Consider the following 26,140-nt stretch of genomic DNA (forward strand, 5'->3'; position numbering starts at 1 on the left):
GGTTAATATGTTCGAGAGACAAGGTGTAGCAGTGTAATTAAGTAATTAATTTTAAAGATTTATAGGGCCACCCATCTTAGGAACCCTGGGTGACAACAAAACCAAAACTATAAAGCAATCATAAAAGAGTAAAAGAATAAGAGAATAAAACTTGCCTTTATGCACTCTTACTCCAGCACCAGAATAAAAGCCAAGTATTAATGACTTCCCCAAGGACCAAAGGGGTCTTGTTGAATCACTGGGGCTGGTGAGAACATCCCTCAAGATAAGGGCAGCCACAGGGCATATGTGCTTTCAAGATTTCAGGGAAGGGCCCTAGTGCGTGCCCGCCTTATCTGATCTTGTGATAGGTTAGAGGTAGATTAGTTCATTTAATTTGTCAAACGGGCAAGATAATATTCTTTATGTGCCAACTCAAAAATCTCAAACTGCCCAAGGAGCTGCTGATCCAGTTCTGCAGAGGAATTATTGAGTCTGTCATCTGCACCTCCATAACTGTCTGATTTAGTTCTGCAACCCAACAAGAAAGACACGGATTTCAGAGGATAATTAGAACTGCAGAAAAAACAATGGCTACCAACCTGCCTTCCATTGAGGACCTGTATACTGCAAGAGTCAAAAAGAGGGCTGTGAAAATATTTACAGACCCCTCGCATGCAGGACATAAACTGTTTCAACTCCTACCCTCAAAACGACGCTATAGAGCACTGCACACCAGAACAACTGGACACAAGAACAGTTTTTTTCCCGAACGCCACCACTCTGCTAAACAAATAATTCCCTCAACATTGTCAAACTATTTACTAAATCTGCACTACTATGAATCTTCTTATCGTTCCCATCACCCATCTCCTTCCACTTATGACTGTATGACTTTGTTGCTTGTATCCGTATGATTTATATTGATATTGATTGTTTCCTGATTACTTATTTGTACCCTTTGACTATCATTAGGTGTTGTAAGTGTTGTACCTTGATGAAGGTATCTTTTCTTTTATGTACACTGAGAGCAGATGCACCAAGACAAATTCCTTGTGTGTCCAATCACACTTGGTCAATAAAATTCTATTCTATTCTAACAGGTGTAAGTATAAACCTGGACATGAACACAGGAAATAAGAACAAATAAATAGGGAAAGTAAGACAGGGACGGTAGAAACGCTGGTGCTCTTATGCACACCCCCTTTACGGACCTCTTAGGAATGGGGTGATTCCAAGGTAGACAGTTGAAGCTGTGGAGGTTTGAGGCTGTAATAACAGAGTCAGGTAGAGCATTCCAGGCATTGACCATTCTGTTGCTGAAGTCGAATTTTCTGCAGTTGAGTTTGGAGCAGTTTACTTTGCATTTGTATCTATTCTTTGCCCATGTATTATTCAGACTGAAGCTGAAGTAGTCATTGGCAGGTAGGACGTTGTAGCAGACAATTTTGTGTACTAGCTTAGGTCAGACTGTTGGTGGCATAGTTCCAGATTGTCCAAGCCCGAAATTTCAAGCCTGATGGCATAAGGGATTCTGTTTGCGAGCAGAGGAATGGAGGACTCTTCTCATGAAATAACTCTGGAACCGCTCAATCGTATTAATGTCCGATATAAAGTGTGGATTCCAGGCAGATGAGCTGTATTCAAGAATTGGTCTGGCAAAGGTTTTGCATGCCCTCATTAACAATTTGATGTTACGGGAGAAGAAGCTTTGCAAAATAAGGTTAACAATTCTTAATGCCTTTTTGGCAATGCTGTTACAGTGAGTTCTGGGGCTTAGATCCTTTGAGATGACTACTCCTAGGTCCTTGACAGAGTGAGGGTCGTCGAGAGGTAGTGCTGGGAATAAGCAGGTCCTGTGCCTTATGGGGTCTTAAATGTGTTTGCCACCACCTTGAATTGCATCCAGAAAGAAACTGGCAGCCAGTTCAGGTCCTGCAATAAAGGTGTAACCTGGGTGATCTTTGAGCTCCCAATGTTATGCATGCTGCTGCCTTCTGGACAACTTGTAAATTCTGCATGGTGTTCAAGGGCAACACCAGCACATGGCAATAACCCAGGTGAGAAGTGACTAAGGCACGCGTGACTTTGTGTAATGGTAAAGCATATTTATCTGCTTTAATGTAAACTTTATCTGGGTGTGCTGAAGAACAGAGCAATTGAGTTTCCTTAGCATTAGTTTCACTTCGTTCCCCGTTTATCGATTTATTTGTGCTTGATAACTAGATCCGTTTCAGTGCAATAATCTAAATGTTTACACTTATCCCACTGCGGGCAAGAACGGTAGACTCCACAGAAATGCAGATTCAAAGAGCAAAATGCTATTTGGAGCACATGTGGATGTGCATGTGGCACTTCTCAGGTATGCCGTTACCCAAAATGTCTTTTTCAGAGACCAAGAAGCACTTAATGAAATTCAACTTAAGGAAGAAAAACCAAAGGTGCAAGTACAAATTGGGTGAAACCTGGCTTAATAGTAGTGACTGTGAGAGGCATGTTACAGTCTTAGCGGACAATCAATTGAATATGAGCCAGCCGGATGCGGGAGCAGCCAAAATAGCCAATGCAATCCTAAATTGCTTAACAGAGGGATAGAATCAAGATCATATTAGGTAATAGTACCGCTCTAAAAAGCCTTAGTAAGACCATAAATGCAAATTCTAGCAGCATCTTTTCTAATGCAGATAAAAATCCAATTTTGCAGCCCTTGGCTCTGAAATATTTTTCAGCTACATTGTCCTCTTTTACATTTTTAGTTTATCAATGTATCTTTTATATGCAATTCCCACTTTTTCTCTGCCTTCTATTCTCTACTGTGCATTCAGAAAGTATTCAGACCCCCTTCACTCTTTCAATTTTGTTATGCTGCAACCTGAATCTACAATTGTGGAAATTCATTTTTTTTCACATTAATCTACACCTAATACCCTATAATGACAAAGTGAAAACTTATTTTTAAAAAGGTCTGTAAATTGATGAAAAAGAAAAAAACTGAAATATCACATTGGCATCAGTATTCAGACCCTTTATAACAACATTTGAAATTTAGCTCTGCTGCCTCCCATTTCTCTTGATTGTTGCTGACATGCTTCTACACCTTGATTGGAATCCGTTTGTGGTAAATCAAATTGATTGGACATGATTTGGAAAGGCGCACACCTCTCTATAGAGCTGACAATGCATGCTGTAACAGAGCAAAAGCCAGGAGGTCACAGGAACTGCCTGCACAGCTCAGGGACAGGATGATCGCAAGCCGCACATCTGGGGGAGGCTACAGTAAAATTTCTGCTGCACTGAATGTTCCTAAGAACTCAGTGGCCTCCATAATTCTCAAATGAAAGAAGTTTGGCAAAACCAGGGCTCTTCCATTAGCTGGTCCTCTGGTCAAACTGAACAATCTGGAGAGGAAGACCTTAGTATGAGAGGGGACCAAGAACCTGATGGTCACTCTGACTAGCTCCGGAGATCCTGTCTGGAGATGGGACAGAGTTTTTGCAATGCTTTTTTTTTTTATGTGCCACCTTGTGGCAAACCATAGTGGTCAAAAAGGCTTGTCACAGGGTGGCACGTCCCGTAGCTATCTCTTGCCATGTCAAAGACAAATGCATTGAGGATCCATCCTCTATGCACACTTGATCAAATCATAGAAAAACAGCAGCAAAACTAAGATGAGCATTGCCCCCTCCCAAAACAAGTTCTCTTAGGTGATTGTTGGGTAGAAAATGTGGCTTGGGCAGGACAAAAACCAAAAGAAAAAAAAATATCAGAAATCAGCTCTTGAGGTTAAAGGCTGAAGCTACTGATGAGATGAGGCAGGCCTATGTACAACTTATCAGTAATCAGATCTGAGGCTGAAAGGAATACAGGTTTCTGTACGTTTGTGTAGTTTTGAGACGCTTTGGGTTTACAGAGTTTGGATGCATTCTGCAAAACCGAAAATGAATTAATTCAGCAATGGGGTTAAAGCTGCGATTGACTTTTTAAAAAAATTTTTTAAAATTAATGATGGTCCTTAATTTAAGACAGAATTGCCCCATCCCCAAAGAGCTGTCATTCTGGACTGTCTCTCCACAATTCTTCTGTCTTTCAAAAAAGGTAGATTTGATTTAAACGTGACTTACAACTGGTCCTTGCATTTAGGACCATCACAGCATTCCCTGTAGTCACATGATCATAATTCAGGTGCTTGGCATCCAGAATATATTTATGATGGTTGCAGCATCCGAAGGTCACATAATTCCCACTTATGACATTCCCAGCTAGTTTCTGGCAAGCAAAGTCAACTGAGAAAGCTGGATTGTTGGCATTTGTTGAACGGTTGTGACCAAAAAGGCCATAAAATCATGTGTGACTCACTTAACAACCACCTTACTTGGCAATAAGAGTTCTGGTCCCAATTGTGGCTGTAAGTCAAGGACATTCCTAGCCACCAAAGATCTGGGTGAAAAAAGATAGTCCCCAGATTGGGTCTTGGCCAGAAGAGGTTGGTTGCCTACCACTTGCCTTAAAAGTTTGCCCTGCATCTCAAAGTCTTTTAAGTTTCCTTAAGTTCTTCATCGGTGGCTTACATATTTTGGCCAAATAGCTGTTGTAAAGAATTCAGCTTAAAAGAGCCCTCTTGTGCCTCTTCTTAACCATTACACTTCAGTTCAATTCAGTGAGCTTCCTGCCCATCACTCCACCTGCTTGGGATGTTTGAAAGCTACAATCCAACAAACCTTTGGAAGATGCCAAGCTGGGAAACAGGAAGGTACTCATTCATAAACTGAGTAAGGTAAAGGTTCCCCTCGCACATATGTGCTAATCGTTCCAGACTCTAGGGGGCAGTGCTCATCTCTATTTCAAAGCCGAAGAGTCAACGCTATTTGAAGATGTCTCCGTGGTCATGTGGCTGGCATAACTAAATGCCAAAGGCGCACAGAACGCTGTTCCCTTCCCACCAAAGGTGGTCCCTATTTTTTCTACTTGCATTCGAACTGCTAGATTGGCAGAAGCTGGGACAAGTAACGGGAGCTCACCCCATTACGCGGCACTAGGGATTCGAACTGCTGAACCACCGCATCCCTTTTATAAACTGAGTAGCCAAGTCAATAAATGTTGAGAAGAAAGATGTTGGTGTGTACCACGGCATCAAACCAAGCAGACAAAATAAATAAAAGCTTCTTGGATGAGAAGCGAAACATCTTCAAAGAAAAAACAAGAAAGTCCAGTTGCCTCTTGGAAAACAAAAATGCACTTTTGGGACAACCATGACCTGGACATCTGATAAGGGAAGTTACCACCTTAAGCAGCCACAGAGCTAAATGCCATGTTTCAAAACAGATCCTTTGTTTTCATTGGCTGGGCGTTACCCATTATGGAGGAACGAGATTTGACGGAAATGGGATCGAATAACTTCTTCGATCAGGGAAATTGACATTAAGCGTATCGGCAGCTGCAAGCCTATTGTGGATTTTTTGCCCACTGTCAGGCGTTCAGTCCCAACCAGATCAAGGTTGACTCGGCCTTCCAAGGTTGGTAAAATGAAGACCCAGATTGTAGGGGGCAAGAGGCTGACTCTGCAAACTGCTTAGAGAGGGCTGTAAAGAACTGTAAAGCGGTATCTAGTGCTATTGCTCGGGAAGGGAGGGAGGGCCACGGTGGTCCAGTGGTTAGAATGCAGTATTGTAGGCTAACTCTGCTGACAGCCAGCAGTTCAATCCTCACCAGCTCAAGGTTGACTCTGGTCCAGAAAATCACTGCTTTATATCATTTCAGACAAATGGGTTATCCAGTCCTCCAGTGTTGTAGCACCCACTACTTCTGAAGGCAAGATGTTCCACTGGTTAATTGTCCTCACCATCAGGAAATCTCTACTCAGTTCTAGGTTGTTTCTCTCCTTGGTTAGTTTCCACCCATTGCTTCTTGTCCTGCCTTCAGGTGCTTTGGAGAACAGGTTCACCCTCTCTTCTCTGGGGCAGCCCCTCAAATATTGGAACACTTGTTATGTCATTCCTACTCCTTCTTTTCACTAGATTAGACATACCAATTCCTGCAACTGTTTTTCCTATGTTTTAGGAAGACGTTTGGAAGGCTACCCACCCACTGAATGCAGACTTAGAACTTACCTCCTGGTTCAAAGGACTTTAAATAAGATAAAGATACACAATTATTAACTCACTGTGTTGCAATGCTTGCTCTCTATTGTACAAAAAGGATTGATTGCACAACATGCTACTCTTCTCACTTAGTTGCAGCCTTGAAGTCCTTTTCAAAACATTCTTTTACAGGAATTCCATTGTTCCTACCACCAAATTTATCTACAAGGCTACCATCCTCACCTAATGGTCTCTTAATCAGTTGTCAATGTTTACATCGTCCCATTGTATCTCTTTCTGAAAATGTCTTCCCCATCCCCCAATTTCTTGTACGAGACAATGCAAAAGTCAATTTTTCATTGCTCGATTTCTATGACAGGTAGTCCTTGACTTACGACCACAACCGAGCCCCAACATTTATGTGAAACATTTGCTAAGTGAATTTTCCTCCATTGTACAGCTTTTCTTGGCACAGCTGTTAAATTAGTAACACGGTTGTTCAGTGAATCTGGCTTTTCCCCCCTTGACTTTGCTTGTCAGGAGATCGCAAAAGGGGATCACATGACCCCGGGACACTGCAACCATCATAGATATGAGTCAGTTGCCAAGAATCTGGAGTTTTGATCACGTGACCATGGGGATGCTGCAATGGTCGTTCAGTGAAAATGGTCATGTGTCACTTTTTCAGTGCCCTTGTGACTTTGAATGGTCACTAAATGAACTGTTGTAAGTTCAGGACTACCTGTATTTTCATTTGGTTTTTTTAAAAGAAACCAAACTGTAAAACCTGAATGTTGGACTTTTAATATTCTTTGTTACTCCCAGATCTTTCTTCCTTGTCTCCCTCCTCCTGTAAAAATGTTCTCAACTGAAGGCAACTTGGAGTTCAGGAAACCCAGTTTAGCATCTCTAAAAGGAAGGGGAATAAGGATCATACAACTTTGGCAGTTCACACATTAAAATTCAGCTTTATTTGCATTTTATCTTCAGGAGAAATACCTAAGGTGAATCATCTGCTACATTTTTGGCTCTGTACTATTTCAACTTTTCACTCCTTAAGGCAGAAGGAGAAGAAACGCATCCCTATGGATAAGTGAACTTCCAAATAATTTGACGTTGATCATTCTAATGTGGCCAAGAAGACACTACATAGTTCAACCACAGTACAGTTATCTACATTAGGTTTCTCCAACTTGGCATCCTGAAGATATGTTATCCACCAGCCTGTCTTTCTCACCCAAACAACATATCTGGGTAGGACAATTGATCATAGATCCCATCCTTGTTATTGGGCAGGAAAGGCTGATGATACCTGTGCAGTGTATCATTATTCATCTAGGATGATGCACATCAAAGAACAGCAAATAGTGATGTCATCATAGTACCAACGCCATGAGTTACATCCTTGACCACAATGCAAGTATGCAACAGTGGCATTTTCTTTGATGGCGTCACAGTTACAGAGGCCGCTGCTTAAGGAGGTCCGATGAATGAGAGGTACTGACTCAGCAAGGCACTCCAAATCCAGTTTTTCGGTGGCATTAAAAGATTTTTAAATAAATACAGTAAATATCGAGGCTCAAACCCATCTACCCTGGGCTATTGAAATAGGAATTAATTATGAAAAAAAAGAAAACAAAAATCAGTATGGGCAAACCAAAGCTTGCCTTGTTCATTATCCCAAAACAGATTATTTGGGGTTAAAGAAAAAATGCATGGTTGGCATCTTATTATTCCTATAAAAACCATGATCTTAAGAAATCTAAAACGCCAGAGAAAAGGGTCAGAAGGAGAGTTAAGGGCACTCACGACCCCCCGAAACACACATCCAAATCTAGTTTCCATACTGGATCTCCCCTCGGAGTTCATTTGTGATATAGCTGGTCAGGACGCCAAGCAATTTCTCTTGAAGGGCACCGTTGGCCATGACCAAGGCTGTGAGTTGGGCTACGTCGGTCCAGTCCAGATTCTGAATAATGGCATAGACATTTTCATAAAGCCGTTGCTGCTCCACAGGAGGCAGTTCCAGGATAATCTGAGGAATGGGCTTGAACTGTCCTGTGGTCATCCAGGCCCCAAGCAAGCCACCAATGGCACCTCCTAGAAAAACAGAACAGATAAGCCAGCTTTCAACTTTGACTGGCAAGCTATCATTGGATGATGGAACCATTTGACTACTTGCAAAGGCAAGCAGCATTTTTACAATGACTGTGACCCGTCACTTTATAATCTTGAACAGTAAGAAAGATCAGTTTGATTTTGGAAAGTGGGTTCAGTTGAAACTGAATGTAAATGCATTCATTAATGTAATTAACCCAGGGCTCCTTCCCAGTGGTGAAATCCAAATTTTTTTACTACCGGTTCTGTGGGCGTGGCTTGGTGGGTGTGGTGTGGCTTGGTGGGCATGGCAGGGAAAATACTGCAAAATCCCCATTCCCTCCCCACTCCAGGGGAAGGATACTGCAAAATCTCCATTCCCACCGCTGAACAACTCAAAATTTCCGCTACTGGTTCTCCAGAACTTGTCAGAACCTGCTGAATTTCACCCCTGCTCCTTCCCCATCTTCCCCATCCATCTCCCCCCACCTTCCCTGACAGATTAAAAGCTACAATTTAGTGCATCCAAAGCTCCTGGATGCACTTTATGCACATATCTGAAAGCATTAATTTACCGACAGCAATGCCAGGTGGGCCTGCCAATAAACCTCCGAAGAAAGCTGTCGTTCCCACCACCAAGGCACCTCGTCCGGAGTGCTTGAAGGCTGCTTTCATTTTTCGCTCTTCAGAAACATGGCAGAGCAGCTGCATCACGTCTCTGACGTTGACAGGCATTGTGACTTCTCTGGACCTGCAATAGTTGTAAAAGAACCTTAATCCAGCTCTCTCTCTCGCTCTCTCTTTTCTTTCTTTCTTCTTCACAGATAGAGCTTAGAGCTACTTGTTTATATTTGTAGGTGTGCATAGTAATTCATTCATTCATTCACTCACTCACAAACAAACAAACAAACACATACATGCACTCACACACACAGTCATTAATAATCATTAAACAACCCCATGAGCTGTGGTGGTGCAGTAGTTAAAGAGAACAATACTGCAGGCTACTTCTGCCGGCTGCCTGCAATTTGGCAGTTCGAATCTCACCAGGCTCAACGTTGACTCAGCCTTCCCTCCTTCCAAGGTGGGTAAAATGAGGACCTAGATCCATCCATCCATCCTTCCTCCCTCCCTCCTTCCTCACTTCCTGATCGGCTCAAGGTTGATTTTTTGCAGTATCCTTCCCCTGGAGTGGGGTGGGAATGGGGATATTGCAGTATCCTTCCCCTGGAGTGGGGAGGAAATGGGGATTTTGCAGGGTCCTTCCCCTGGACTGGGGAGGAAATGGGGATTTTGCAGGGTCCTTCCCTTGCCACCCCCACCAAGCCACGCCCACAGAACCGGTAAAAAAAACAATTGGATTTCCCCACTGCTTGAAATGCAAGTCCTCCGCCGGTTTGGGTGGAGCGGAAAAGCCATCTCTTCTTTCTTTCTCTTTCCCCGCAGTTTGCAAGCCCGGCCGGCCTCAGTTCCTCCAGCCGCCTTTCCCATCCCCCAGCCCCCAGCGCTTGGCTTTCCGTGCTGCCTACCTCGGGCCGGGGCCCGTGCAGATCCCGGCGCCGGCAAAGCCGAGAGAATGCCCGGAGATCCTGAAAGCGGAGCGCAAAAGGGCGGATTCCGCCTCGCTTGTGGCGGCTGCACCTCGGATCCGTGCCCTTTAAACCTTCCTTCCTCGCCGGCAGAGCTTCTCTTCTGCAAGGCGGGATGGGGAGAGATTTGGGCAGCCTGGCTCCCCCTTCAAAGGCGGACAACGAGGCTCGGAGGCGGGTTCCTGCGACCAGCCGAGCTGCGCCTTCTGGGTCCGCTTCTTTCCCGAAAGCGCAGGCGCCTGGCGCAAAACAGCAGCAGCTCTCCTCTCATCCGCCGGGTAGTGGCGGCGCCCGATGAACTCTGTGAATGGGTAATGCTCATTGCTCGGCGACCTCCAGCGCTCACAGGTTGCAAAGGACCTTTTGCCGGGTTGCGTCACGGTGCAAAGTCACGGGCGAGTCAACACATTCCGAGCCGGGTTTCATGTGACCAGCCGGGAAGAGGAAGAGGAAGAGGAGGAAGAGGAAGAGGAGGCGTTGCCTGCTTTGGAAACTGGTGTCGCTCCTTCGGGTGGTCCCTGGAGGCGCAGAAGAATCTCGGGAGCCCTTGCTGGAGTTTTGGGTTTGCAAAAAAGAACCAAATAGGAACCATCTGGGGGAAAAAGAATAATAACTCCCACGTTGTAACTAGCGAGGTGAATCATAGCTCGTGTCCTAATAGTTGAGGCTTGCTGGAGTTGAAGTCAGGGGAACCTGGAATCACGATCTTCCTCTCCCTAGTCTCTCTCTCTCTTTCACACACAAACTCACACCCGCACACACAGGAAGTCTCTCTCTCTCTCTTTCACACACATAGAGCCTGTGTGTGTGTGTCTCTCTCTCTCTCTCACACACACACACACAAATATAGAGAGTCTTTCTCTCTTTCATACACAGAGCCTGTCTATTTGTGTCTATTTGTGTGTGTGTCTCTCTCACACACTCACACACACACAGAGAGACATAGGGAGTCTCTCTCTTTCACACATGGAACCTGTCTGTGTGTGTCTCTCTCTCTCTCACACACACACACATAGGGAGTATTTCTCTTTCACACACAGAGAGAGCCTGTCTGACTGTTCTCTCTCACACACACACAAATATAGTCTTTCTTTCACACACAGAGCCTGTCTATTTGTGTGTCTGTCTCTCTCACAATCTCTCTCTCTCTCACACACACACACAGGGAGTCTCTTTTTCACACACAGAGCCTGTCTGTCTATGTGTGTGTCTCCTTCTCTCTCTCTCACACACACACACACTCACACAAACATAGGGAGTCTTTATCTCTCACTCAGAGCCTGTCTATCTCTCTCTCTCTCTCTCTCTCTCTCTCTCACACACACACACACAAATATAGGGAGTCTTTGTCTCTTTCTCACACAGATCCTCTCTATTTCTGTGTATGTTTATTTTATTTATTTATTTTATTTTGTCACAACAATATATGTAGGAATCATACAAAAGATTATATAGTATATAAACATATATGGGTAAATATAAGGAGGTATAAGCATATATATAGAAAGAAGAAAAGAAAAACAATAGGACAGGAACGGTAGGCGGTAGGCACGTTTGTGCTCTTATGCACGCCCCTTATGGTCCTCTTAGGAATGGGGTGAGGTCAATAGTAGAAAGTTTTTGGTTAAAGCTTTTGGGATTATGGGAAGAGACCACAGAGTCAGGTAAAGTATTCCAAGCACTGATGATTCTGTTACAGAAGTCATATTTTCTGCAATCTAGATTAAAGCGGTTGACATTAAGTTTAAATCTATTGGTTGCGCTTGTATTATTGCAATTAAAGCTGAAGTAGTCTTTAACAGGAAGGATATTACAATAGATGATTCTGTGAGTTAAGCTTAGGTCTTGTCGAAGGCGACGGAGTTCCAAGTTTTCTAAGCCTAGGATTTCGAGTCTGGTGGGATAGGGTATTCTATTGTTTTCAGAGGAATGGAGAACTCTTCTTGTAAAATATTTCTGGACACGTTCAATTGTATCGATGTCAGAGATGTGGTGAGGGTTCCAAACAGGTGAGCTGTATTCTAGAATTGGTCTAGCAAATGTTTTATATGCTCTGGTTAGTAGTGTGGTGTTTTTGGAAAAGAAGCTACGCAAGATTAGGTTTACAACTCTTAGAGCTTTTTTTGCTATGTAGTTGCAGTGGGCTTTGGCACTTAGATCATTTGACATGAAATGTGTATGTCTCTCTCACACACAGTCACACACACACAAACATAGGGAGTCTCTCTCTTTCACACACATAGAGCCTTTCTGTCTTTCTCACACACGCATCCCTACACCCACTTGCACATTTTCAAACCTACACTCATTTTATTAAATGCATGATATTGAAGGGGGAGGAGGAGGAGGAGGGCTGGCGGAGGTTCACTTCCCCACGTTGAGCCCATGGCTTCAGCATCTTTTGAGTGTAATTCTTGATGTCCTCATCACCAAATCTGTAAGACATAAGTCGCTTTTTCAGTACTGTTGTAGCTTCGGTCACTAAATGAACCCTGGTAAATGGAGGACTACCTGTACAATGGAAAAAATTTGGGTGAACTCTTCAGGATCCATTTGTGGGTCAGGATGATTCCCCATAGTGGCTTAGCCCGTTGTTGCTAATGAAGTTACTTATTCAGTCGTGTCCAGTTGTTGTTGGTTCTCTAGGCCAAGTCTCTCTGCATCTTCCAGTCTTGCAGTACTTCTTTGAGATGTTCTATGCCAGGGATAGTCAACCTTTTTATACCTACCGCCCACTTTTGTATCTCTGTTAGTAGTAAAATTTTCTAACCGCCCACCGGTTCCACAGGAATGCGCCGTGTATAGTCGTCTGCGCATGCCTCTCGTGCATCGTGGATTGAATTTGGGGGGGGAGTGCCGGCTACCAGCTCTGCTTATCTGTTACAGCTGGGTGGTGTGGTGGGAGATGCGCGAGCTATTCTGGGACGAGGCTCTTTTGTTTGCAGTCGCACTATAGCGTCATTTAGTTTCACTTACGTAATGTCAACTAAACTTATGCGCGGGCGATACAAATAGTATATTTTCAGAAATTTAAATTGTCGCAGGGAATTTTATGAAAACCTAATGAAAATGTTTTTAAATAATGCTATGAATTTTTTTAAAAAAAGTCAATTAAATTAAAAAAAAGAAAAGTGCTTCAGTATGGGACAAAACCCCTACCGCCCACCATGAAAGCCCACTAGTGAGCGGTAGGGACCAGGTTGACTACCACTGTTCTTTGCTGTGGCTGCTGCCATCTTTGAGTGTAATTCTTGATGTCATCCCGGACAAATCCATGGAGAATGAGCCCCTCTTTTGCCTGAGGATAGATTCAGGGGTTGCAAATGTCTGCCTTTGAGATACACCGGAGATACATTTTTATGCGATACATTTTTTATGAACTACATCTGTAGTTGTGGACTGTTGTTTTCCTCTACTGTCGTCTTGGGTGAACCCAGGCAGGAAACCAGAACGGATGAGCAAAATCTACTTTTATTGTAAGGCTATGTTCATGGAAACTCGCCAGTCTGAAAGTACAAACTTCCTGCTGCCCCTTTTAACGGCTAGATTCATTAGGGCGAGCCTTTCTTAGGTTTCTTTTTTGAACCTAGAAAAAATGAAGTGTTATTCTGTAACAGTTAAGTGACAGTCTGAGGGCTCCTGTCTCTTTTCTCTGATAATTTCCTAAGGAGGGAGGGTAGGAAAAAGGAAGGAAGAAAAGAAGGAGAAAGAGGGGGGAAGGAAGGAAGAAAAAGAAAGGAAGGAAGGAAGGAAGGAAGGAACTTCACTCCAAAAGCAGATTGCTTTGAAGAAAGAATGAAAGAGAGAGAGAGAGAGAAAGAAAGAAGGAAGGAAGGAAGGAAGGAAGGAAGGAAGGAAGGAAGGAAGGAAGAGGGAAGAAGGGAGGAAGGAAAGAAGGAAGATATACTGGGAAATTTAGAAAAGGAAGAAAACAGAAAGGAAGCTAACAAATTAAGGAATGGGGTGAAGAAAAAAGTTTTTTCAAGGAAAGGGAAGGAAGGAAGGAAAGGAAGGAAGGAAGGAAGGAAGGAAGGAGAGAGAAGGAAACTTTCTTTCTAGGGAAGGGCCTCTGGTGGCTCAACAGACTAATGCAGTCTGTTATTAACAGCAGCTGCTTGCAATTACTGCAGGTTCAAGTCCCACCAGGCCCAAGGTTGACGCAGCCTTCCATCCTTTATAAGGTAGGTAAAATGAGGACCCAGATTGTTGGGGGCAATAAGTTGACTTTGTATATAATATACAAATGGATGAAGACACTTGCTTGACATAGTGTAAGCTGCCCTGAGTCTTCGGAGAAGGGCGGGAATAAATGCAAAAAAAAAAAACCTAAGGAAGGAAGCTATACTTGGAAATTTAGAAAAGGAAGAAAATAGAGAGGAAGCTATCAAGTTTAGGAATGGGGTGAAGGAAAAAGTTTTTTGAAGGAAGGAAGGAAGGGAAGGGAAGGGAGGAAGGAAAAAACAAAAGAAAGCCAAATCACACTGGAAAAGCTGTTGCAGAGAAAGAAGACACAATGTCTCAAACAATGTCATTTTTATTACACAAACAGCGCTCTCTTGTGGAAACCTTAAATGCAGCCTTAGAATGTCTCTGAAACAATTTAAAATACTGTAGATCATTGCCCCACCCCACCGCTTTGCGTACCAGGGACTGGTAAATAACAATCCAGAGTGGACCCATTGTTTGGCTTAATAACGGTAGCAGTTGCTTGAGAATGGCTGCAAACTGAGGTTGTAGAATTGGGTTGATCTTGTGGGTGACCAGATTTATGACGGTCATGAATTACGACTGTGATGGGCAGAGTCCGTTGCGGTCATAACTCGAGGAGTACCTGTATAGCTCTGCTTCTGCCATCAGCTGAATTCTGGACTTGGCACAAAATATGAAACTGGCAAGCACATTTTTCATTCTGGTTAGCTTGGCATACTTAAGGGATAAAAATCACCCTTATATTCATTCTGCCTTTTTATAGTATTAAGAAATCAAGAGGAACCAGATTTTTCAAACTTCCATCTTCGGCATCAAAAGAAAAGACCAGGGATGCCAAGATCTCATAAATTCTTCATTTCGTTCTACTAGTAGAATCCATCCCATATCATCTACTTGGAATTCTGAATCAATGGGCCTTTATACCGAACCAAATAAAATATGATGCAAGTTACTACAGAGAGGTTCAACTATTGGGCAGATTAAAACTGCCTATCAAGAAATACTGTGATATTTATTAAATATCTGTGTTATTGATTTATTAAACAGTATTTATCACATTTATTAAACACGTCGATATTTATTAAAATAAATACTAGCTAATTTTGGCACCGCAGCCTGAATGCTTTATTACAAACCTGTTACAAGATGTATCTTATCAAAGAGCAGGTACTGATTCAGACTGCAGACAGGTTTTTACGTTCTTAAGCGCATTATGGAAAACTCCTTGGAGTTATGGAAAACTCCCAGCGCATTATGGAAAACTCCCTGCCTGCAGAAAGCTAACCCATCAGTGATAAACTCGTGCCAAACTTTTCTCTGTGACTATTTAAGTAAAAAGTGGGTTTTTTAAACAAACAAACAAACAAACACAAACCGGCCTTTTCTCCTAGAATTAATCCTGGATGTTGTTTTTTTTACATACATGCTCATGATGGATTGCTCATGATGGATGGAGCCAGTTTCCCAACAGAAATGTTTTAGCGAGCAGACAGACTTAAACGCAGCTATGTTGCAGAGACACAAATACAGTGTAAGTAAAGAGATCCTTTGCTATCTGTTCAGACAGTAGATGTCTCCCTTTGCTTGCGGCTGTGTGTGATGCACTTCGCCAGGCACACCAGCCAAACATCAACAGCCAGTATGAATTATTTTCCTTTTCCAGGCTGATGTTCCCATCATGCTTTGTAGAAAACCCACAAGGGAGGAGATAATGTGGAGTACAAGCACTGCAGACAGAGCATCATGAAAGCAACAAATTTTAACCTTCACTAAAGAGCAGCACACACGCACACCCGTCGGTTAGCAGGATCACAAGCCCAGTTCTTGAGTTGGGAGTTTGCTTCTTGCCAGCAGGTTCAAGAGAATCCTTGGCACGACCTAAGCGATTCCTTTCAATCAAAAGATTCTCGTGACAACCTCGAGAGCGACCAAATGGATTACAGGCACAAACGGGGAAGAGATGCAGCTTGAGAATAATGGCAGCCAAGATAATAGAGTTACTGTACCGGTAGCAGAGCAAAATGCGAAGGGAATTGCAATGAAAGACGAGCAACGTAGCTGTAAACCTTGGAGGGCTCTTGCACATTGTGAAACTTGGCAGAACTTGGGGTTTTTTTGTGTGTTTTTTTTTTCGTGGCAGCTCTAGTCCTTGAACAATGAGGCTAAAACCCATGTGTGTAAGAGTCAGTGGTAAACTAGCAAAACAAAAAACCCAACCCCAAAACAAAACCCCTTATCTAATCACATTGCATGAAAAATCAGAAGGACAAAAACACCATGGACCGTTTTTTCTCCCAACTCTGGGGAGATATTAAGGATGAATGAAACGCTGCGGGTTTGAACGGAATGTGAAACCCTTAGGAACAATTGTTTTCTTGGAGCGAAAGTATCCTCCTGTCTGCAAAACCCTGAGAGTGGGGGGGGAGGGGGAATACGCCCTGCATTTAAATAAATGATTTGCATGAGGGCAAAACGTTTTGTTCTGTTTTGCCTAAGCACATAAAGCTGTTCGCGTTATTGGGCACATAATCTGGCACCCATGAAAGGAAAAAAAAAAAGATAGAGAAAGAATAGATTTAGAATCTCTTAAGGTGACAAAAGACAGCCAGTTTAGCTTGATAGTTAAAATGCTGAACTGGGAGACCATGAATTCTAGTCCCACCTTAGGCATAAAGCCAGCTGGATAACCTTGGGCCAATCCCTCTCTCTTAGCCCTAAGAAGAAGAGTATCATGGAGATAGAGAACTATTGAAAAGAAAGGAAACGGTAAAAGTTTCCCCTGCCCAGTTGTGTCCGACTCTAGGGAACGGTGGCTGTGAAAGTTGGACCATAAGGAAGGCTGAGCTTCAAAAAATGGAGGCCTTTGAACTCTGGTGCTGGAGAAGACTCCTGCGATTCCCTTGGACTGTAAGGCGATCAAACCGGTCAGTCCTAGAGGAGATCAACCCTGATTGCTCTTTAGAAGGCCAGATCCTGAAGACGAAACTCAGATACTTTGGCCACCTAATGAGAAGGAAGGACTCACTGGAGAAGAGGCTAATGCTGGGAAAGATTGAGGGCAAAAGAAGAAGGGGACGACAGAGAACGAGGTGGCTGGATGGAGTCACTGAAGCAGTAGGCATGAGCTTAAATGGACTCTGGGGGATGGTAGAGGACAGGAAGGCCTGGAGGAACGTTGTCCATGGGGTCGCAATGGGTCGGAAATGACTTTGCAACTAACAACAACAACTAGGGAACAGTGCTCATCTCCATTTCTTGGCCAAGGGAGCTGGTGTTGTCCAAAGACATTTCTGTAGTCATGCGGCCAGCATGACTATACGCCGAGGCGCAAGGAATGCTATTACCTTCCCACCAAAGTGGTACCTATTTATCTACTTGCATTATGCTTTTGAACGGCTAGGTTGGCAGGAGCTGGAGCAAGGAGTGGGAGCTCACTCCATCACGCGGCACCCGGGTCTTGGAACACCCGAGTATCAGCTTTCTAGCTGAGAACCTTAGCATCTTTAACCACTTAGCCATCATGACCCCACTGTTGAAAAGAAGCAGTCAAAATAACCCGTGATGTTGTGAGAGGATTTCAGCCATAGGTTTTCATACCATGCCATATGGTGGGATGGCATCAATCTGGACCGAAGTCCTTGTACTCAACATAAATCAAGCTTATTTAGCTAGGCCACTTTGGCAGGGCTTCAAGCATGCTGTCCATTCTACCCTCTGTCTATATACAGTGTGTGTGTATGTGTGTATTTCTGAGGTTTTCGCGGGTGTTTGTATGTAGGTCTTTGGTTATTCGGGTTTTCTCCCGCGTAAAATTGGAAGTGTCTTGGCGACGTTTCGACGAAGTCTCATTCGTCATTTTCAGGCTTCAGCTTCGTGCTCCCAGAAGCATGAAGCTGAAGCCTGAAGATGACGAATCAGACTTCGTCGAAACACTGCCAAGACACACACACACACACACACACACACACACACACACATATATATATATATATATATAGTGAAAGGTTTCTCAAATTTGCATCAACAGTGCCTACAAATGGTGCCCAAAACTGCAAGCAGACTAGCGTAATTCATCAACGTTGGTTTTGCAGCTTCCAAACAGGCTTCATCCTTTTTTTCTATTCTAGTGTAAGAATATTACAGACATTTAGCCTCTGAGTCATTGTCAATATCGCATGACATTTTAAGATCTGCTTTGGAGCCTTGTTCAGGTTGGAACCAGGATGATCCAAAGGTGCTTTTTCAAGAGGCAACTGGGCTTTCTGTTTCCTTCTTCGAAGACGTTTCGCTTCCTATCCGAGAAGCTTCTTCAGCTCTGCAGAAGAAGCTTCTTGGATTCAGCTCTGCAGAAGAAGCTTCTCGGATAAGAAGCGAAACATCTTCAATGAAAAACAAAGGAAGTCCAGTTGCCTTTTGAAAAAGCACCTTTAGGACAACCATGACCTGGATGACTGAGAATTTCCACAGATGTCGGAACCAGGACAAATACCTGCGGGAAAGTTGGATTCTCTTCTTTAGAAGGTTGCAAGTAGGAAACACGTGGTTCTCTTTTACCTGCCAAGGTGTATCCAATATTTTAAACAACCGCAATCCAGTATACGGCTTTCATTTACGCAACACAAGCTCATCGTAATTTCAACATGCCAGTTGTTGAAGAGGAAGAAAAGTTCACCCTGTCTAAGTTTTTTTTTAATGATTTCTTGATATCACTAGAGTGTGCTGCAGTTCACAAAATCTTAACCGAGCGACAGGGTTCTTAATGAGCCATCTTAGTTAGGCTATTCTGTATTTGAAATTCAGTCAAAACAACTCCAACTGAGCAGGCATTGAGGTTTCAAGCAATGCATATTGATGAGAGCCCACGAGCGGAACACAATTGTGTTCATCAGCCTGCACTATATTTTAAAAACACAGCATGTCCAAGTCTCCATAACATTTATATCATCATCATTTATGTTATTTAATCCCATCTGTCCAGCGAGAACTCAAAAGTGGTTTGTGTAGCGAGGACTCGCCCTAATTTTATACCCAAAAAAGCAATCCTATGAAGTAAAAAAAACAAAAGGGCCTCTGTGGCTCAGACTGGTAAGACAGTCTGTTATTAACAGCAGCTGCCTGCAATTACTGCAGGTTCTAGTCCCACCAGGTCCAAGGTTGACTCAGCCTTCCATCCTTTATAAGGTAGGTAAAATGAGGACCCAGATTGTTGGGGGCAATAAGTTGACTTTGTATATAAATATACAAATAGGATGAAGACTATTGCTGATATAGTGTAAGCCGCCCTGAGTCTTCGGAGAAGGGCGGGATATAAATGCAAAAGAAAAAAAAAAGTAATCTCAGCTTTCAGATTGGCCTTTTTGGTCAGCTTCATATTCAAGGAGAGCACAGAACCAGATCTTTCTAGAGTCCAAAATAGTTCACTACTATAATACATTGCTACACATTCTCTTAAGAATGCCTATAAAATCAAACCATGTTGACTCTGCAGACTGTCACACTAAACCAGGGGTTCTCAAACTTTTTAAACAGGGGACCAATTCACGGTCCCTCAGACTGTTGAGGGCCCCCACGGACCTGCTGGGTGGGTGTGGCTAGGTGGTCCTATGACTGGATGGGCGTAGCCAATTTAACAGTCCATTAAATAATAACACACAAATTAAACTTTAATTTGTTATGCTCCTGGAGGTGGAAATCAGGTTAATGAAAAGATGTGGCTGCCTGGGATGGGGTGGGGGACTTCTGCTTATGTGTGTGTGTGTGTGTGTGTCCCTCCCTAACCCCCCCTTTCTCTGGAGGCTGGGGAGGCCAAAATCGGGCCTGTTTTTGGCCTCCGAGGGCCTCTGTTCATCCTGTTTTTGGCCTCGCCCTCCAGAAGGCAGAGGGGGGCTGGTGGGTAGATGAGGCGATGTGGGCGGTGCAGCCTCGTGGTCCCACATGGGCCAGATTATCTGACCCGCGAGCTGTAGTTTTGAGGACCCCTGCACTAAACTCTTTAGAATGACCTTATATATGGAAGACTGGATTATGATATAGACACTGGTGGGATTCAGCCAGTTTGCACCACTTTGGGAGAACCGGTTGTTAACTTTCTGAGCAGTTTGGCAAGCTGGTTGTTGGAAGAAATCATTAGGGCAGAGAACCGGTTGTTAAATTACTTGAATCCCACCACTGGGTATAGATAACATGATACGCTTGGCAGATGAAGCAGCAAACATCTGGAGACTTGGTTTCCATTGAAGGATATCCTTTCAGCCTATAGAGATATCCCCTAGGCATAAAATGGAATCACGACATTCTCTAGTTATGGATTTATAGGTTGGAAAGGGGCCGGGATAGCTCAGGCTGTTAAGAAGCCTGCTATTGGAACACAGTAGCCTGCAATTACTGCAGGTTCAAGCCCGGCCCAAGGTTGACTCAGCCTTCCATCCTTTATAAGGTAGGTAAAATGAGGACCCAGATTGTTGGGGGGGCAATAAGTTGACTTTGTAAAAAATATACAAATAGAATGAGACTATTGCCTTATACACTGTAAGCCGCCCTGAGTCTTCGGAGAAGGGCGGGATATAAATGTAAAAAAAAAAAAAAAGACCTCAGAAGTATTAAGTCTTCCCTTCCCTCCCCTCCCCGCCCTTCCCCCGCCCTCCTCCTGCCCGATGCAGGTTCTACAAGACCCAACTCTGACAGATGACCATCCATCTCTCTTGGAAGATCTCTGGCGAAGAGATCTTCTCATCACTCAATTTGGCAGCCTTTGCCATGGGTGGCACTTCATGTCGTAGGTGTCCTCCTTGAAGTTGCTTGGGATCTCCTTCCTCATTGGTTCTGTTCTGCATTCTGGGAAAATGGAGGAGTCCAGTCCTCCTCCTGCAACATAACCCTTCAAAAGAGGCTACAAACCAGAAGACTGTGAGTTCTAGCCCCACCTAAGGCCCCAAAAACAGCTGGTTGACCCTTCTCTCACATCTTTAGGAATGAGGCAAAAGCAAAACATATTTAAAATCTTCAAGAAAAGGGCATGGACTTGTCCAAACAGTCATCAGGAGTCGAGACAGATTCAAAAGCACCCTTTCCCCACAATCGTACCAGACATAGGTGTGAGGTTCCTTAGCTCAAATCCAAAGCTGTTGTTAGTAGACTTACAAAGCCAATACTGCAATGGTCAAATCCAAATATTTTTACTACCAGTTCTATGGGCGTGGCTTGGTGGGGGTGGTGTGGCTTGGTGGGGGTGGCAGGAAAAGGATACTGCAAAATCCCCATTCCCTCCCCACTCTGGAGAAAAGATACTGCAAAATCTCCATTCCCACCCCACTCTGGGGCTAGCCAGAGGTGGTGTTTGCCGGTTCTCCGAACTGCTCAAAATTTCTGCTACCGGTTCTCCAGAACCTGCTGGATTTCACCCCTGCAGTATGGTATAGTGGTTAAAGCATCAGGCTTGAAGCCAGGAGACGGAAAGTTCTAGTCTCACCTTTGGCTCCTGTTCTGTCCCCTCCCGGTCTCAGCCATGCGAGCTGGCTAAATGAGCCAGTAATTGAGTTCACGGCTGCTATCAGTCCTGGCAGGGAATCTGCAGCTGCCTGCCAAAATCTCCCTTTTATCTTGGGGTTGCCAGGCAACCAGGAAGTCAGCAGTCCAGGCCGAATGTTCAGCTCAATTCTCCAAGAGTCAAAGAATTCAGCTCACTTCTCCCCGAGTCAAATAGTTCAGCTCAATTTTTGCTCATCACGGAGCAGAAGAGCAGCCGGGTCTGCTTTTATACTCTGTGGGGTGTGGCTCCGTGACTCAGCACTTCCTAGGCCTGCCCCACCCATGCTTCTGTTGTTCCCGCCTCTCCTGCCTACGAAACCTAGGGTCCAGCCAGGCCTGATTGCCATCAGCCAGGTCTGGAGGCATGGCCTGGGGGGGGGGAAGAGTCAGGGGACGGAGGCCTCGTTATCTCCTCCACCTGGCCTGCCCCTGGCTCCTGGAGCTGAGCCAGGGAAGCCGGTGCTCCAGAGGTAAGTCCTGATGGCCCTTCCCCCTCACTTTCCAAGTCACTTTCTGGCAGGGGGCCCGGCTCGGAAGGCGCAGACACAATAGCCCCAAAGCCAGCTTGACCCAGTCACTTTATCTCAGCCCTGGAAAGCAGGCAATGGCAAACCACTTCTGAAAAAAACCTTGCCAAGAAAACGGCAGGGCTGTATCCAAGCAGCCTCTGAGAATCACACCTGATTGAAGGGGAGGGGGGGAAAAAACAAGCACACCTAAAGAAACTGGGCATAAGGTGCTTTGGTTGAGAGTCAGCGACAACACAATCTGCTTTAGTGCTGGAAGTGAAGTGTCGAAGGAGACACTTGCGAAGTGTCGAGGACCGCTGATCTCCCCTGAGGGGCTTCTAGGAAGGGAGAGAAGGACCTCTGTGCCAGAGTAAGGAATGGAGTAAAAGTGGGGTAGCTGCTTCAGGCTGGTAAAAGTGACACACTGCTTTGACTTCCCGATTGAAACAGACCTGCTACTGTGCTTCCTCCTTTTTGGCCAGCATGTCAACTGTAAAATGTCTTGAGCCTTCTATTAATAGGCAATTAAAATGCATCCCTTTTTGCTCAGGCAAAATTCCCTTTTTATTCACATTATTTTATTTCCTGGCATTTACAGGATACTCCGGTCCTGTTCCCTGAAGTTGGGACGAAAAGTGAGAAAGAGAAGGCTGTGCGTGCAAAAGAGAGAGCGAACAGAAGATGGTCACAATGTCCCATGACCAGGGGTGGGATTCTACGGGTTCGGGCAAACCGGTAGTTCCGACGATCAGCTGGGAGCGAACCGGTTTGCCCCGGCGATCAGATGGGGCCAGGCGCCGGCCCTATTGTCATACCTTTATCTTCTCAGCTGATTTGCGTGGCAGAGCAGATTGCCGCACCTCAGCTGTGTTTTGCCTCCGAAGAAACGCAGAAGTGACAATTTCTTCAAACTGCGCATGCATGCGCAAAATCACCGAACCGGTTGTTAAACTGAGAGGATCCCACCACTGCCCATGACACACGCATTTTGGCCCTTTGAGCAATTGTTTGCACAGATTTAATGGATTACAGATCTGAGCGTATTATGGGTGGCAATTATACCAATCTAAGACAAAGGTTTGAAACAATGGACAACGTACGCTAAAATGTGCTAAAATGTTTGTAGTCAAAGATGAAACAACAAGAATTGTGAAAGAAAAGCAGCCCATAGGTCCTGAGATGCCTCTTATTAATTTTAGGGAACAGTTCCTATGCTGTGTTTTATTTATCACGTCCCATTTTTTGTTAAGATACTGCCTTTCAAACTTAATTTATTGGAAACTAAAGATGTTTTCTAAAAATAACTTTGAATCTGCTAAAAAATGCAGCTTTCCACTTGTAAGTTTCCACCAGCTGGGCCTGTCTGGTTTAGAACTGACACCCTTGAGAATTCAAAATAAGATTTAAAATTGCAAGGGGCAGGAGAAGGAGGAGGAGGAATGGTTTATGGAAAAAACGATAGATTCTATTATCATCCCATTACCCAAATATTACCCAGAATCCACTTTACGAACAACTTAGGTGATTTTTAAATGCTGGGTTGAACCGTGAGATGGAAAGGGAGCTACTGTCAGGCCCAAAGAACCAAGAACGCCACGAGGAGTTACTTTTAAGGCCTGTCGATTCTTTATTGTTGTTTGCCTATGGACAGAATCTTGCCAGATTAAAGCAACTATCTAGATCAGGGGTCTCCAACCTTGGCAACTTTCTGGGAATTCTGAAGTCCACAGGTCTTAAAGTTGCCAAGGTTGGAGACCCCTGATCTAGATGACTATGGATATATTTTATGAATTGCTAAGATGGGCCTGCCTTTGCTGTCTTCTTGCCCACCAGATCAGGGGTGGGATTCAAAAATTTTACCACCGGTTCTCTGTCCAGTTGCTGGGTGGGCGTAGCCATGGCCTACTCGGCCTCTTGCACCATGGCCGGGGGGAGGGGGGCATTTTCACCCTCCCCAACCTCTGGCAGCTTTTTTTGAGCCTCCGGGAGGGCAAAAATGGCCACCCCCACGCTCCGGAGGCCCTCCCTTGAACTCCCAGGAGGCCCGTTTTCTGCCCTCCCAGAGCCTCTGCATGGGCCCTGCACTTACCTGGCATCCAAAACAGACTGTGTGGAGACTCCTGGGAGGGGCGGGAGGGGCCAGCCAGTCCTTGCAACTACCAATTGAGCGAACCGGATGTAAAATTAGCATCCGGTTCCCCCGAACCAGTCCAAACCAGCTGAATCCCATCCCTGCACCAGATATTCCAAGCTCTATTGCCTCTTGGAAGCAACCCTTTCCTCTTGCGACTTGGACTCCATTCAACCACAGATAATCCTGGCAATCCGGCTGAGAGCTCAAGAAATACCAATAAATAGTACCCACGCACTACATTCTAAAGGTGCTTTTTCAAAAAGGCAACTGGACTTTCTTGTGTCCAGTTTCCAATTGGTCCTGGATGATTGAGACTCTCCCTGGACAATCACAAACAGTGGAGGCATGGTAGCCAATTTCTAGTCACCCTTCTGAGGTTTAACGTAGGCCCACTTCTCTTGAATGGTGGTGAGCCCTTGCCGTGTTAACTTATTCCCTGGGTGTGGGTGTGGGTGTGAAATGATGACGCAGATTTGCCCACATCCGAAGGCCTCAAGATGCTTCCCCAAATGAAGAGACATAAAGAAAAAAAAATAACTACCCAAAAGGCAGCCCATGTATCAGTCAACCTCAATACTCAGTGAAAGAATGCTTAAAACAATTTGCAAAAAGCAAGGAGATTGGGAATTGTCCATTATATGGGACAGCTGCAAAAAAAACGGAATGCCTTATTGTGCATGGAGGCAGGACTGATAAAAACTTTTTGGAGGAGTATATATGTGTGTGTTTATGTAGATGTTAATGAGAGATATGATAATGAAGGTCATCACTAGGTCTAAATTCCTAAGTATCTAGGAATTTAGCCATGTGGGGACTTTAAAGGTGACCTATCATCTTCATTTAACGACCCCATAATCCCTTGTTGCAGGGTGGAGTCTGGGCAACTAATTGAGCTAGCAGTGTTTTAATGGCCAGATGCCCTTCCTGTCGCCAATGCGGAGTTTTGTTCAGCAAATAAATTCTCAGTTTGCCTAGAGAGAGAAATATCTGTCTCTACTGGGATTGAACTCACAGCCTCCTGATTGTGATGTGAGAGCTCGACCTCTAGGCCACCGACTACTCCTTAAAGATGACCTATACCTTCTCCCAATTAAAGAAGAATTTTTTTTTAAAAAACAACCTGGTTTTAATATAATTATTCCTAAAACCTTCAGAGCATTATCTGTTTTGGGAGATATTTCACCTTATTTAGGAGAGGAAGGAACACCTGCTGTAAGGTATCGTCCGGTGTGACTTGCATACATCTTTAAACCGATATGTTTTGTCCTTGCCGTTGTTTTAGGGTGTGCAAATCTGTGCAAACGATAACTACATTGATATAATTAGTTGGCTAAAATGCTTTTCACAGCATAATCACACTGGTACATGACTACATGAATCCTCACACAGAGCTGTGAAAAGAAAAACAGATTGTGAACGCAACACTCTCTCCGTAACATAAAGTAATATTGTGCTATTTTTAAGTGCGGGGCAAAACGCTTTTAACTAAATAAACACTGATTTTTTTTTCCCCAACTCATTTTTTCCTTGTTCATCATCTTCCAAAACATTTTTAGATGTTCCTTATGAATGCGATAGATGTGAAAGAAACTACTTCTCATCTAATCCGAGCAGTTCTCTACGGCATCAGCTTTGGTATTGAACGAAAGGAGGAAGATGAAATTAGAAAATGAAGGGAAAACAGATTCATGTTCCTTGGCAAAATCCCTTCTGCTTTTCTTCTTCATTGTACAAATAGTCCTCAACTTAACGACTCCAATTGAGCCCCAAATTTCCATGGCTAAGCGAGACAGTGGTTAAAGGTGAGTTTTGTTCCATTTTACGACCTTTCTTGCCACAGCTGTTAAGTGAATCACTGCGGTTGTTAAAAGTTAGTCACACAGTTGGTAACTGAATCTGGCTTCCCCATTGACTTTGCATGTCAGAAAGTCGTAAAAGTACCTTGCTCAATGGTAGTAACTGTGAGAGGGACCGTGCAGTTCTGGTGGACAACCATTTATATGTGAGCCAGCCGTGTGC

General features: G+C 44.1%; 2 protein-coding genes across 8 annotated transcripts; one reads left to right on the forward strand and one right to left on the reverse strand.

The window, feature by feature from the left end:
* Window positions 1–7,008: 7,008 nt before the first annotated feature.
* On the reverse strand, window positions 7,009–10,126 carry LOC131183981 (protein C19orf12 homolog). 2 transcript variants are annotated; one of them, XM_058154805.1, is made up of 3 exons: window positions 9,683–10,108; window positions 8,729–8,904; window positions 7,009–8,156 (listed from the first exon to the last, which is right to left on the reverse strand). In XM_058154805.1, the coding sequence occupies exons 2-3, from the start codon at window positions 8,886–8,888 to the stop codon at window positions 7,891–7,893; spliced, it is 426 nt and encodes a 141-aa protein (XP_058010788.1). In that variant the 5' UTR covers window positions 8,889–8,904; window positions 9,683–10,108; the 3' UTR covers window positions 7,009–7,890. The 2 variants fall into 2 exon arrangements, with proteins under 2 accessions (XP_058010788.1, XP_058010789.1); XM_058154806.1 differs by lacking the exon at window positions 8,729–8,904 and having other exon boundaries at window positions 9,683–10,126.
* LOC131183975 (uncharacterized) lies at window positions 9,730–25,927 on the forward strand. 6 transcript variants are annotated; one of them, XR_009151894.1, is made up of 3 exons: window positions 9,730–10,377; window positions 14,715–15,482; window positions 15,615–15,971. XR_009151894.1 is itself a non-coding variant. In XM_058154789.1 (2 exons), the coding sequence occupies exons 1-2, from the start codon at window positions 9,730–9,732 to the stop codon at window positions 25,792–25,794; spliced, it is 765 nt and encodes a 254-aa protein (XP_058010772.1). In that variant the 3' UTR covers window positions 25,795–25,927. The 6 variants fall into 6 exon arrangements, 4 of the variants coding, with proteins under 4 accessions (XP_058010772.1, XP_058010771.1, XP_058010775.1 ...); XM_058154789.1 differs by lacking the exons at window positions 14,715–15,482; window positions 15,615–15,971 and adding an exon at window positions 25,678–25,927; XM_058154788.1 differs by lacking the exons at window positions 14,715–15,482; window positions 15,615–15,971 and adding an exon at window positions 22,586–23,689.
* Window positions 25,928–26,140: the final 213 nt, after the last annotated feature.

Source organism: Ahaetulla prasina, chromosome 12 (genome assembly GCF_028640845.1).
Source record: "Ahaetulla prasina isolate Xishuangbanna chromosome 12, ASM2864084v1, whole genome shotgun sequence".
NCBI classification, from domain to species: Eukaryota; Metazoa; Chordata; class Lepidosauria; order Squamata; family Colubridae; genus Ahaetulla; species Ahaetulla prasina.

Excerpts from the sequence above, each read along its gene's own strand:
- LOC131183975 (XM_058154788.1), top strand. The coding sequence starts at position 9,730 with ATGCCCGGAGATCCTGAAAGCGGAGCGCAAAAGGGCGGATTCCGCCTC. Across the intron at positions 10,378-22,585 it reads CCCACGTTGTAACTAGCGAG|GATACTCCGGTCCTGTTCCC; the intron begins GTGAATCATAGC and ends TGGCATTTACAG.
- LOC131183981 (XM_058154805.1), bottom strand. The coding sequence starts at position 8,888 with ATGCCTGTCAACGTCAGAGACGTGATGCAGCTGCTCTGCCATGTTTCT. Across the intron at positions 8,157-8,728 it reads CCCACCTGGCATTGCTGTCG|GAGGTGCCATTGGTGGCTTG; the intron begins GTAAATTAATGC and ends CTGTTTTTCTAG.